We start from the raw sequence: 12392 nt of genomic DNA, 5'->3' as shown, positions 1-12392 counted from the left end.
ATCAATTGAAAAATTAATTAGCTTCTTCTTAACATGCATGCATGTCCTTGTCCATTAGCCACTGGTAGGATCACCCTTTGATGGGTTTGGAGATCCTTTTTGAAGCATTTGAATCAAATTCCCATCTTCTTTTAATGGCCTCCATGCTTCTCCAAATTTAGGGTTTGCAACCAAAATTACCAACATAATCACAATAGCAATCAAGAGGATCCTCCTATAATAACAACTGCTAGAGAGAGACATTATATTTAATTAATTTCTCTTGAAAATGGAACACTTCCTAACAAATGTGTTGGGTACTTGGGTTCAAGATTTTAAAATGGAAAAATTAATATTAATATCAAGAAATAATGTTTCTATATGTGAATTGAATAAGCAGGTTTCAAAGGGAAAAAAATATATGTAACACAATATATAATTAGTGTACTTTATAGATGTATATATATGTTGTCTTGAATTTGAAAGGTACAAGAATAATAATGGTAGAGAGTTAGTTTGTGAGAGTTGATGGGATGATGGATTTGATGATGTTGTGTGTCTACAAAGTACAAACAAGTACATATTTATAGAGGGTGTTGTATGTTATATAATTATATTATATTCTCCTAGCTTAGCTATTTGGTTCGTTTAGAAGAATTCTTTGGGTTGACTTTGAATGCATTTTGAATTTGAATTTCATGTTGAAAACTATATAGCGAAAATGAGATTGAACAAATCAAATAAGCTTAGTTTGGACTAGAAAGCGCTTTCATTCAAAAGACAAGTGATCTATGTTGATTTGTGTGAACTAATAATAATGTTATTATTCATATTTATTTATTAATAAATAGTTCCTTATGTGTAAATTACCTTTTCTTAATACGTTAGAAAAGGAGAAAAAACAAAATAATAATAATAATAAGAAACAACGTTCTGAATGACTCCAACCTTGAGCGGATCAAATTCTAATTAGTGCTACTGTGTACTAAATAATTCAGTTTAGAACAGTGATAAAACTAAAATTAAACATACATTTAAACTTGTGTGAGGGGATCGATTCTTTGATTCTGTTATCTGTTTAAAATGATAAATTTTCCGTATTCTATCCCTAGTAGTGATTTTTCAATTATATTAGTTATCTTATAGCAAACCACCAAAATGGTATTTGAAAGTTCGCATAGCTGACAAAACGAACCCAAAAAAATTAAATATTAAATATATATTCTAAAAACCGACTTTAAAGATCAAATTTTAAAGTAAAATTTTATAAATATTATTAAAAAATAAGATCCTTTTATTCTTAAAATTTGATAATTTTTTGTCAGGTAAAATTTTTTAATTTTTTTAATTGTAAATGATCACATTTTTTTGAAAAATAAAAAGATCAAATTTTGTTCTGAATTTGTTTGTGCACTATCTAAATATTTATTAAAATATTTTCACAATAAATTAGATCTAATAGATAAATTATTTGTTAAATATAAAAATTTTTTATTACTTAAAAAAATATAATATTTATTGGTTCTTCTTGTCCTATTTTTAAATCATTGAAATTTTTTTTTATCAATGGTTTAATCTTTTGGATACCGAATTGATACTATTTATTTTATTATAAGATACAAATAAAGTTACTAAAACATGAAAAGTTGATGAATAAGAATAACTTTTTAGATTGTGGTAGTTTCATTAGAATTTTTGTCTTTTTCACAATTTTTTTTATCGGTAATGTTACGATGAAGAGAAAAATTGAGTGAAGAATGAAGATTGTACTCTTTATAATAGAAAAAGAAAAATACTAGAGAATTAATAGAATTTATTATTTTTGGCCAATAATTAATTAATAATATTTAAAAATATGAGTTAAAAATATATTATTAAACTAAAAAAAATTAGATTATTAACTAAAAATACTGGTTAAAAATAATAAATTCTATTGGTCTTTAAGATTTTCTCATAAAAAAAATAAAAGACATCAAGTATAATACACACTTCTCTCAAAATATAACTACAATCTTCACTCTTGACTAAATATATTTTTTTACCAAAAAAAATATTTTTTTTATCTATCTTATACAATTATAATAAAAAAATCGAAGTTCATTCGTCCAAGTTTTACTCTATAAATTCCTTAACTATTGAGCTATATTTTCTTGTGTTATATAAAAAATATTTAGTAAAAATATGACTTGATGGAGACAAAATGCATCATAAGGCATTATTAATAATAATAATAATAATAATAATAATAATAATAATAATAATAAAATGAAAAAAATACTTTTAAATTAATATATTTTTTTAAGAGTTATTTAAATTACTAGAAATTTGATTAATATATTTTAAATTTTGAATACGTAAATATATTCATGTTGATTTTTTTAAATTACTTTTGCATATTATTTTGTGCTTGCTAGTAAAATTTTCTTGGTCTGTACAAGGATCTTTACATGTGACACATATAGAGCATTAGACATAATAAGAATTTAATCACATATTCACGTGTTATTCTCCAACTTACATTACCTTTAGAGGATATATAAGAGTAAGAAATGCTAATATGATCTATAAAAACTAAAAAGTAAAAAATATAGCGTTTTTTTAAAACTAACTTGCTATTAAAGGTACCAAAAAAGAGAAATAAAACAAAACATTCTAAAATCTAAATCCGAACCGTTTTTAAAATTAATTTGTTTAACTAATAAGTGAAACACTTTTTACTTAGTACGAAACATTTAAAGATAAAATGTTTACCAACCAACAACTATAGTAAAGTAGGCTTATCAAAACTCAACTAGACATCCATATCTGAAAAATATGAAAAATAATGGAGTAACACTACAAGGCTGTTGCTTTTTACCAATGGCTAAGGCGTCAAGGTGGTGGCGGTGGTAGTGGATCATCAGCTTGCAGCAACTGTGAGGCACCGCTGGCCATGAAAGAAGGTGCAAGGGCATAGGAATATTGCGGGAGAGTCGCTCTGCCTCTGCATCGATTGCATTAAGTTGTAGATCTGACATACTGTGCTCTCCAAACCAGTGAACTCTTGATATTGTTTGTCAACCATGTGCTGGAGGCGAGTGATCTCCTCTAGCTGCCTGTGATGAGTCTACCTCCACTCAACTTGCTCTTGATGGTATCCATCTTTTCATACCTCATCCTGTGCTGCTCCAATTGCTAATTCATCTCCTTGTGTAGGCTAATATGATCCCTCAGATCTTCCGGTTCATTGGCGATGTATAGGTCATCTGGTGTCCCAGCTGCATCATAGAATCCTGGTGTAGTAGCTGTGTTGACTCATCCGACTATATACACCCTCCCACAGTTGCGTCTAACAACCGTCTGTGTCCCCACCTCCTCTCAAATGGAGGGCGAATCTATGTTGCAGCAACTTGTGTGGCACGGTCGGTGGCTTTCACCATGTTCTCCTCAAAGCGGTCCTGACATATATAGAAAAAACATAAAAGTATTAGCTAGATAGATAGTTATATATAGTTAATGTAAAACATGAGATATTAAACGTGTGTCTCCTCGGAGGACCTATTAACCCACTTGCTACGGTCCTCCTTTTTGGTATGAGCCCTCTCAAAGAGCTCGCTCTCCTCACATAACAAGAGAATTGAAGTAATTTCATATCAAATCAAAAACAAAAAACCATACACATGTCTTATATAGATGAACATAATGTTTAGGACCGATTAATTATATGTTACGTACCATATTTTGGTCGTGACCACATACATAGTGGAGCTGCAAGTGTGCACCGATTCTTCTGTGTTGGACTTGGACATCGTATCTCCATATTCCTCCATAGCCCAATACTCCCTAAGTTGTGCAAGAATTTCATCGAAAATCCAATCTGATAGAAAAACGTCTACTGCTAACAAGTTTGGACTGTGTTACAAAAAGAGAGGTAAGTAGCAGTTAAGTGGCAGTTTTAGAAGTTGTTAGCATGGTCCAACTAGCTGATATATTGTTAGACTCTATTACTCACTGCCTATAAATAGCTAGGTTATAGTTATTTTAGTTTACTGTGCATTTTCTGTTATGAATTCTGTTGGAAACTGGAGAGAATCCCTCTCCCTAAGTTGGTAGTTCCAACTGTGTAGAATCTTCTAGGGAGTGCTAATTGGAAATCCTTGTGCAGCAATAAAACTTACCCATTCTGCTAGTGCTGGTTCTATCACAATCAGTTGGAGATCCCTCGTTGCGAATGTCGACAAACATTTTGCGGAGACGCTCCCAACACGCCATGCATTGTACATCTTTTGCTCTTTTCCACCGCTAGAACCTGAAATGTTGCTGTAACACACAATAACAATGAGAAGCATGATAGTTATTGTATATAAAAGTTTAAAATGATGAAATATATAAAAGTTTTGAACATTAATAAGAAAATCCGCTTTTGATTCTAACAAAGTTAACAAAGTGTATCTACTAAAATCATTCAACAACTGCTAAAAATAATACCTATAGCCATAAATGAAAATTCTGGGGAAAAGGAAAAGGACCCTATATGTCCAAATGAATTAAATAGAAAATTTGGAAAGCATTAGTAACACTCAGGGGAAAAAAGCAATTTCTTTTACTTTGCTAGGTGATAAACATCCCAAGGTTCCACATTTTGACTAGAGATGAATGGAAATTGCTCATAAAGTAAAGTTCAAACGTTTTCCAGATAAATGTCTTAACCTATCATACCATATATTTTTGTTTGTCATTGGTGTGGTAATGGCATTATTTAATAAGTTGGGACCTAAAATGTGGTTGTGGGTTTGTCCTTCATAGCATTCACAATGAGATAATATAATCCTTCCTTTTGTTTAGCCAAACCAATTGTCCTCAACAATCTCGCATCCTGTAATTTGCAAAATACATCCGAAAATAGTAATTGACAAGGGAGAGTGGAGATAACATGAATATTAACTTTAAAACGAGAATAACATGAATGACATGAGAATGAGTTTAGGTCAGATTGTGAGAAAGCAACAGCACCATGATTAACATGACAATTTGATAGGATCAAGGAACTAGCAAAATTAGGGGATTTTATTGATGAACTAGGGATTATAAATCACAATCCCTTATTGGAATACAGACTTTTCCTCTCCTGAACTAACACTTTTACATAATTTTCTAACAAAAAACTAACCCCTAGCTTTTATAGGCAGCAGCTAGGCCTAGCACTACTGCTCCTAAACCTGCTAAACTAGCTTAAAAGGACAAAAAAACAGCCATTCCGCAACAATTAGGAATTAAGCAGTGAAAAATCAGCCCATCAACTCCTTACCTTTCCTCCTATAAACCAAGCCAAACCTGTTTCCATCACTATTATTTGGAAGATGAAAATAAACTGGATATTTTATGATAAGTGTGAAAACATTTTAGTAAAGAAGTTATGTGTTCCTATGGTACCAGAATCAATAATTCATGAACCATTATTGAAGAAACTGAAAAACAATTATGTGGAATGAAATCAGAAATATTAAAAGAATATACATGATTGATTTGTGAAAATGGGCTACCAAACTTGGCCTCTGATGGATCTGAGCAATAAGCAAGATGGTTTGTGGGCTTGGTGGTGTCCAAAGAGCTAGAAACATTAGTTTTCAGAGGGACAAGAGAGCTTGTTGTTGGGTTAGTGTAAAATAGCGCTCATGTACTTGTAGGTCAACCTTTTGTATTGGAAGTTAAACTCTGAGCAAGAGATGTCAAGACGGCAGCACTGACAGAAGAATGAGGTAGCAACAGTGTTAACGGAGGGCAGTGTGCCTTGCTCGACAAACCACAGACAGCCCAAATATCTGGGATTACATGTGAACAGAGTCTTACTAGGATGAGTGCAGAAGGGGCTATAAGGACTTTGGGTGACATCAGAGACTGGGTCAGTGAGAAAACTTCTGCCAGGTATAGAATGAGTAGATGTGTGTAGTGTTTTTTAGCATGGTGAAGGTATCAGCAGAGCCCCAAAGTGGAGCTCCGATACCATAGAAGACTTGTTAAACAGAGCAAAAAAGACACAAAGAATATAGATGCAATAATTGGAAAAGAAAAGATGCATATACAGAGATGCTGGCCACAATGCATAGCTTAGAAGGAAATGAAAATAAATAAAATATACAAAAATTCAATAACAGAAAGATGCCAAAAATCCTATCTTTAGTAGCATATTATTGCACATGTACAATTATGTGGTAACATAAGGAGAGGAATATCTGAATTTATTATAAACCAGATCCTTATTCCTATCCTTTTTGTAAATCAATTGGAATATCATTATAAGAAGTTGTATCTAATAGTAGTACATATTAAACGTGAAACTGACTTTGGCTTAACCACATCGAAAATATTTATGGTCCAATCTTGTGGATAAAACGACTAAGGAAGGTTTGATCAAGAAAGTGGTCAATAAGACAATAGCTGAATTTCTTATTTCATACAATTAATGCAAAAAGTAGCTAGACTAACAAGGGTGTGGAAGCCTGAATATCATACCTGAGTATCCACTATCCACTGCTCTGTATCACAGAAGAGAGAAGTACATGAGTAGTTGAATAAGGATGCAAATAGTATGCTATGTAAAGGTAATTGCATGAGTAGTTGAATGATTAATTTATGCCAAAACTTTTTGTTGATTACTAAGACAATTGATAATAATTGCTAAATAAGCTGTAAAATATTGAAATGGCAGAGTAATTAATTAATCTCAAGTGAATTTATGAATCTGATCGACAAAATTGAGGAGTAAGAAACTAAGAATAATAATAGTAAAAGAAACATTTGATCAATCTACAGCATACAATTGCTTAAAGAAAAATGCCTTGTCCATGACTCCATGCAACCAAAAACCGGAAACTGCTGGACGCTGCTACATAGATCCTTTGGAACCAAGCTAGATGGTAACGTTCCCAAGCAAAGAGGAAACTTTCCACTAAAGGACAAGAATGTTCAAACGACAAAACAGTTCTTCAAGAACGATGTATTATAGTCATGAACTGCTCCAACTTTGTTATCAGTAGTCTAATGTCATTCAGCATCATTATGATCACCAATAATCTCCACAAGTGCATTTCCCATCCTCAAACCGGTGGAACCTGTTATTGTCCCTCACAATGATCACCCTCCCAGTGCACTTGCTAATGAACTTGATTGCAGTGTGGCAATCGCCACAGACACGCAGATTCTTCATCACTCTGATTGGTCGCTCCTTCGGGAAAGTAATGAGGCCAAATGCTATGGCCAACCTTTCACTATGATACCTTATAGTCTCATTCTTCTCTTCGCCTCTCACCTCTTTCAGCACAAAAGATGTGTCTGCAACATAACCAGCCTTCTCCATTTCTTCTCCTAACTCCTCCAACTTCTTATAGATTTCCGTGGTCTTTGCGTGAGACCTATCCCTGGCAACAAACGTGTGAACTTTATTCCCTTCCTCCACCCAACTCAAACCAGTTTCCTTCTTTATTCCTCGATCCCTCAGCATCTTCCTTGCCCTTGCCGCTTCCTCCCATCTACCAGCAGCAGCATAAGCATTAATGAGCAATACATGAACGCCTGCGCTCAATGAACCTAATTCAAAAACTCTATCAGCCACATATGATGCCAATTCAGTGTTCCCGTGTATTCTACACCCCGTCAACAAAGCTCCCCAGACAGATTCTGTTGGTTGCATAGGCATCTCTTGAACCACCTGAACTGCTTCCTGCAACTTCCCTGCACGGCCAAGCAAATCCACCATTGTGCAATAATGTTGTACCCCTGGTTCAATGCCATAGCCTCTCATCATCTCAAAGTAATACTGTCCCTCCTCAACCAACCCAGTGTGGCTACAAGCATAGAGCATGCACAAAAAGGTAATGAAATTAGGCTTCATCCCAACACTCTCCATCTCCTTGAAGAGCTCAAATGTTTTACTCGTATGGGCATGCTGAGCGCATGCAACCAGCATTGCAGTCCATATGACAAGGTTTCTATCCTTCACCTCCTCAAAAACCAGGTAAGCTCCTTCCACAACCCCACACTTAGAGTACAAAGAAATCAATGAACTCCCCACAAAACTCGACGAATCAAAGCTCGTCTTAAAGCACAATCCATGTACTTGCTTCCCCAACTCAAGCAATGTGGATCCTCCACAAACCCTCAAAACACTAGACAAAGTAAAATCATTAACCCTAACATTTGCGTCAGCCATCACCATCTTAAACAATCCCAGAGCCTCTTCATCCTCACCCATCTGCACGTACCCAAATATCATCCCACTCCAAGAAACAACATTTCGTTCGGGCATTTCATCAAAAACCTTCCTCGCACACCAAATTTTGCCACACTTGGCATACATATCAACAATGGAATTCCCAACAAACACATCAACCACATACCCAGTCTTGAGGGCGAGACAATGCACTGATTCTCCGACGTGGGGATCGCCCAATATGGCGCATGACTTGGTGGCACTAGGGAAGGTGTAGTCATTTGGACGGACCCCATTAAGGATCATGCGGCGAAATGAGTGTAGAGCAAGCAATGGGAGTTCATTTTGGGCGAAAGAAGAGATTAAGGAACTCCATGTGCCGAGGGTTCTATGGGGACTTTCGTCAAACACTTTGTGGGAGAAGTGGGGGAGGCAAGTTTTCGAGTAGAAGTTAATAAGGTGATGGGAGAGGAAAGGAACGGAGTTGAGGCCAGTCTTGAGGATATGGGCGTGGAGCTGAAGCCCCTTTGGAAGGGAGCGAGAATGGGTGAGGGACAAGAGCGTGTTGCAAAGGTTCCGGTAGTGTTGTTCAAAGCTTTGGGTGTTTGGGTGCAATGCAGTTGCTATTGGTAGCATGGCTCAAACAGGTGCAGCATCACCATGCATCTTGTGGCTCAACAAGATTGTAATTTCTTTTGTTTTCCGGTTTTCCCTAACGTAGTTAACAACAGAAAAATGTTACAGTTTGAACCATTTTACAAACAAAAAACTTGTTTTAACTTTAATAGGTTTGCGAACAAAGAAACCTTTTAATATCAAGAGTAAATACACATTCCATTCTCTCACCATTTTTTCAAATGACTAAACCTCTTTCAACGATATGGAAATGTCAGATCGGTCCCCTGACCATCAAAGATGTTATAGTGTTATACAATTTAGTCCCTGGAACCGGTTAACAAATGGTGACGGCTGACATCGCCCAGTTGTCTCACTAAGTCCAGCCAAATGGAACAAACATCACTGTGTACTATCGTAATTCTAGATCATATCTTACTTTCACATCAGGCAGTGAAACAACAGACTCAGTTCCAGAAGATGTTATTATCTTCACCAGCTCCCAATTCCCATTTGAAAGTTGAAGCCAACACTGAACCTTTTGAAATAACGAACTTCAGAAGTAAGGGAAAGAAATAGAAAATTCTAAACTATCCATGTCTTACTAATAATGAGAACGAAAAAACTCAATCTCTTGAACTCGATAATTACATCAGTTATCCAACTAAATAATTGCATCACAGTTATCATAAACTGGAAGCAGAGTAAAATTAAAAACATGAAGCATATAATAAATCAAAAGATCACCAATTGCAATTTTTTTAATAAGAACAGAAGTTAAGAACAATTAAAAATGAAGAAAGATTAACATTTTTCAACCCAATTTTAACAAAGCTCATCACAATGATTAACGACAACAAAAAGCACTGAAGGAACAGTGAATCAGTAACATGGGCAGTGCAAATTTAAAATTTAGAAGTTATCAATTTAAAATCTATCATCAAATACAATCAGTGAGCAAAGCCAATCAACCAAGCACTGACTGAGCATTCTGTTATGATTCTGTGACTGGTCAGCAACAAATTCAAGTTACAGCAACAAATTTAACAAATCTTAGTAAAGTCCCGATTTACAGCAACATTTAGATCAGCAACAAGGCAAATTTATTGATTAGCAATTCAGCAACATGCAAAAATACAGGGAGAAGGGAAATCTGGAAAAGAGAGAACAGGGAAGCGATGGTGCAGGGACTCACCAACGGTTTACGGCGAGTCGGCGACCACCACACGGAAGGCGATGAAGCAAGAGACAACTCCACGAGTTGCTTCTGCCATCGGCGACGAGACAGACGAACCACGAGATGCCAGTGACCGAGACGAGACTCGAGTGACACTGGGAGGCAGAATCCAGCAGAGACAACCACGGACGACGAGCAGCAACCAACGCGCACAGCTCGAGCACTCACTGGCGGAGGGAGGCGCGAGCAGCCGAGCACAGAGGAGAGAGGCGAAATGCGAGCACACGACGCGGAGGATCCAGCGAGAGGCCCGAGAGCACGAAGACGGTAGTTCTTGAGTGCGACGGACGGCGGCAGCAGTCTCTCACTCCGACAGACGGCGACAACGATTGGTGGGGCATTTGCTGAAGGAAGGAGTTGGAGAGGGGAGAAAAGTGGATAACGCGTGCAGTCTTTTCCCTTTCAAGAAAGGAAACGACGTCGTTTTTTGCAAACCTGCCGGCTTCCGGTTCAGTCAGATCGGACGGCTTCCGGTTCGGCCAGACCGGCGGTTCAGCTGTTCTCGAACGATTTTAAATTGGACGGTTTTATACTAGACCGGACCGTTTTCTTTACCGTTCTGGGTTGAATCGGTTCGACCGACCGATCCAGTCCGATTTTCAGAACATTGCTGTTAACAAAATGGTCAAAGGATGGAATGAGCATCTAAACAAAATGGTTTGGCTTTTCGAGACTAATAGGCCCTTGCATAATAAGCAAAACGTCATCGTTTCTTCACACCACATCATCGTCACCATAACCATCACCGTTAGTCCATTACCATCATCATTGTCGCTATTCGTTACAATAAGGTGAAAACTCAAGTGAAGTCGACTTCACGTGAAGTTGATATTTGAGAGTCGTTAGATGAAAATTTAGTTAAATCAGTCAAATCATCTAACTCTCAGGTATCAACTTCACGTGAAGTCGACTGCACCTGAGTTTCCACCTTACAATAATTTAAAAGAAAAAACAGGATGGTCTATATTTCTTAGTTTTCAACTTATTCAACTAGAGACACCACAACAAATAAGAGTCTCATTGTTCAACATCATAGATCATAGTTGTAAGAACCGAACCGGTGATCAAATCGGTCATATTACTAGTTTATTGGTTTACTGGTTCAACCGATAAATCACTGGTTGAACCGGTAAAACCGATTTCACGTAACTAAAAAATATAATAGCAAAGGTTAACAGTTATTACAAAATACAAATTCACATCAATTGTTCAATGTTGGGAGCATAACCTATTTCCAACAGTTCAATTCAAAGGGTTCCTGTTAGGCAAGACAAAAGCAACCATATATGCATTCACTAAAATCCGTTTTGGACATAAAACCAGTTTTGCCGACATGTTTTCAAGCCTAAATCTGCCGAATGATTTAAATTATGAGCAAGATTGGTACCTAACTAAGACAACCATGAGAAATTGATAAATGGATAACAAGCACTTAACTCGCAAGTAAAATTGTTGCATTCAACTTGAAAACAACCATTTAATTCAACACGCATTTAAAAGCAACACCATAGTAGTTCAACAGCAAATAATTCGACCAAAAGACTCAGAGTCACTACACTAAACAGATGCACAATGGCATAATAGTTCAACAGCAAATAACTCCGACAAAAATTGCTAGAAAATCCAGCAATCCTTCTTCTAAAGCAAACAGGCATAATGGCATAATGAAAAATTAATAAAAAATCCAGCAATCCAGCAATCCGAGAGAGGAGGCAGTGGACGGAGAGGACGCGCCGACGCTGACGGAGCAAGGAGCCGTGGAGGATGGTGTATTGGCTGAAGACATTCTAAAACAATATAGAATAGCAATGGTATAAAACAGCAGGTATTACAAAAACAATGTTACATAATCCATATTTCCATATTTCCATATTTTCATATCCAGCAATATCAATTCACAGCAATGTTACATCAATAAAAACAAACATAACCACTACAATTCTGAAAAAAAAAATCTAACAATCTGCCATCAACTAGTTCAACAATATAACAAGTTATAACTCAACAATATATACATAATCAACAATCTACCATTAACCTATCAGTTATTCACTCCCTTAATCAAATTAAAATCCAACTAAATAACTAAAAAAAACAGAGAACAGATTTCATAGTTTGGAGACCAACCTGGATGAGACAGATTCTAGCGACGGAGAGGCAGCACTGCAGCAGCGACGGAGAGGTAGCACCGCAGCAGTGACGCAGGAGACGCGACGACGACGACGAGAGACGCGGAGCCACGAACTCGACGTACTCGGACACACTATGAAGCCAGCAAGACGAAGCAGAGGAAGAGAGTCTTCGAGACTGAGAGAGACTGCGAGGAAGAGTGTTGGTGTGACGAGGGGAGGAAGAAGACGACAGGCCGACGGT

At 36.4% G+C, this 12392-nt stretch overlaps 1 protein-coding gene across 3 annotated transcripts; it reads right to left on the bottom strand.

Moving 5' to 3' along the window:
* Window positions 1–2632: 2632 nt before the first annotated feature.
* LOC107625074 (putative pentatricopeptide repeat-containing protein At5g52630) lies at window positions 2633–10419 on the bottom strand. Of its 3 annotated transcripts, XM_088504888.1 has the most exons (8): window positions 9978–10419; window positions 9014–9320; window positions 6777–8879; window positions 6472–6494; window positions 4678–4834; window positions 4137–4278; window positions 3694–3870; window positions 2633–3416 (listed from the first exon to the last, which is right to left on the bottom strand). In XM_088504888.1, the coding sequence occupies exon 3, from the start codon at window positions 8801–8803 to the stop codon at window positions 7022–7024; it is 1782 nt and encodes a 593-aa protein (XP_088361014.1). In that variant the 5' UTR covers window positions 8804–8879; window positions 9014–9320; window positions 9978–10419; the 3' UTR covers window positions 2633–3416; window positions 3694–3870; window positions 4137–4278; window positions 4678–4834; window positions 6472–6494; window positions 6777–7021. The 3 variants fall into 3 exon arrangements, with proteins under 3 accessions (XP_088361014.1, XP_088361016.1, XP_088361015.1); XM_088504890.1 differs by lacking the exon at window positions 9014–9320 and having other exon boundaries at window positions 9978–10353; XM_088504889.1 differs by having other exon boundaries at window positions 4678–6494; window positions 6777–9320; window positions 9978–10356.
* Between the last annotated feature and the right edge of the window lie 1973 nt (window positions 10420–12392).

Source organism: Arachis ipaensis, chromosome B2 (assembly GCF_059453495.1).
Source record: "Arachis ipaensis isolate K30076 ecotype BB chromosome B2, ASM5945349v1, whole genome shotgun sequence".
Taxonomy (NCBI): domain Eukaryota; kingdom Viridiplantae; phylum Streptophyta; class Magnoliopsida; order Fabales; family Fabaceae; genus Arachis; species Arachis ipaensis.
Note: the sequence above shows the minus strand (reverse complement) of the source record. Positions and strands in the feature narration are given on the sequence as shown.

Bases quoted from the DNA above. Each gene is read 5' to 3' on its own strand.
- LOC107625074 (XM_088504888.1), bottom strand. From the start codon at position 8,803: ATGCTACCAATAGCAACTGCATTGCACCCAAACACCCAAAGCTTTGAA.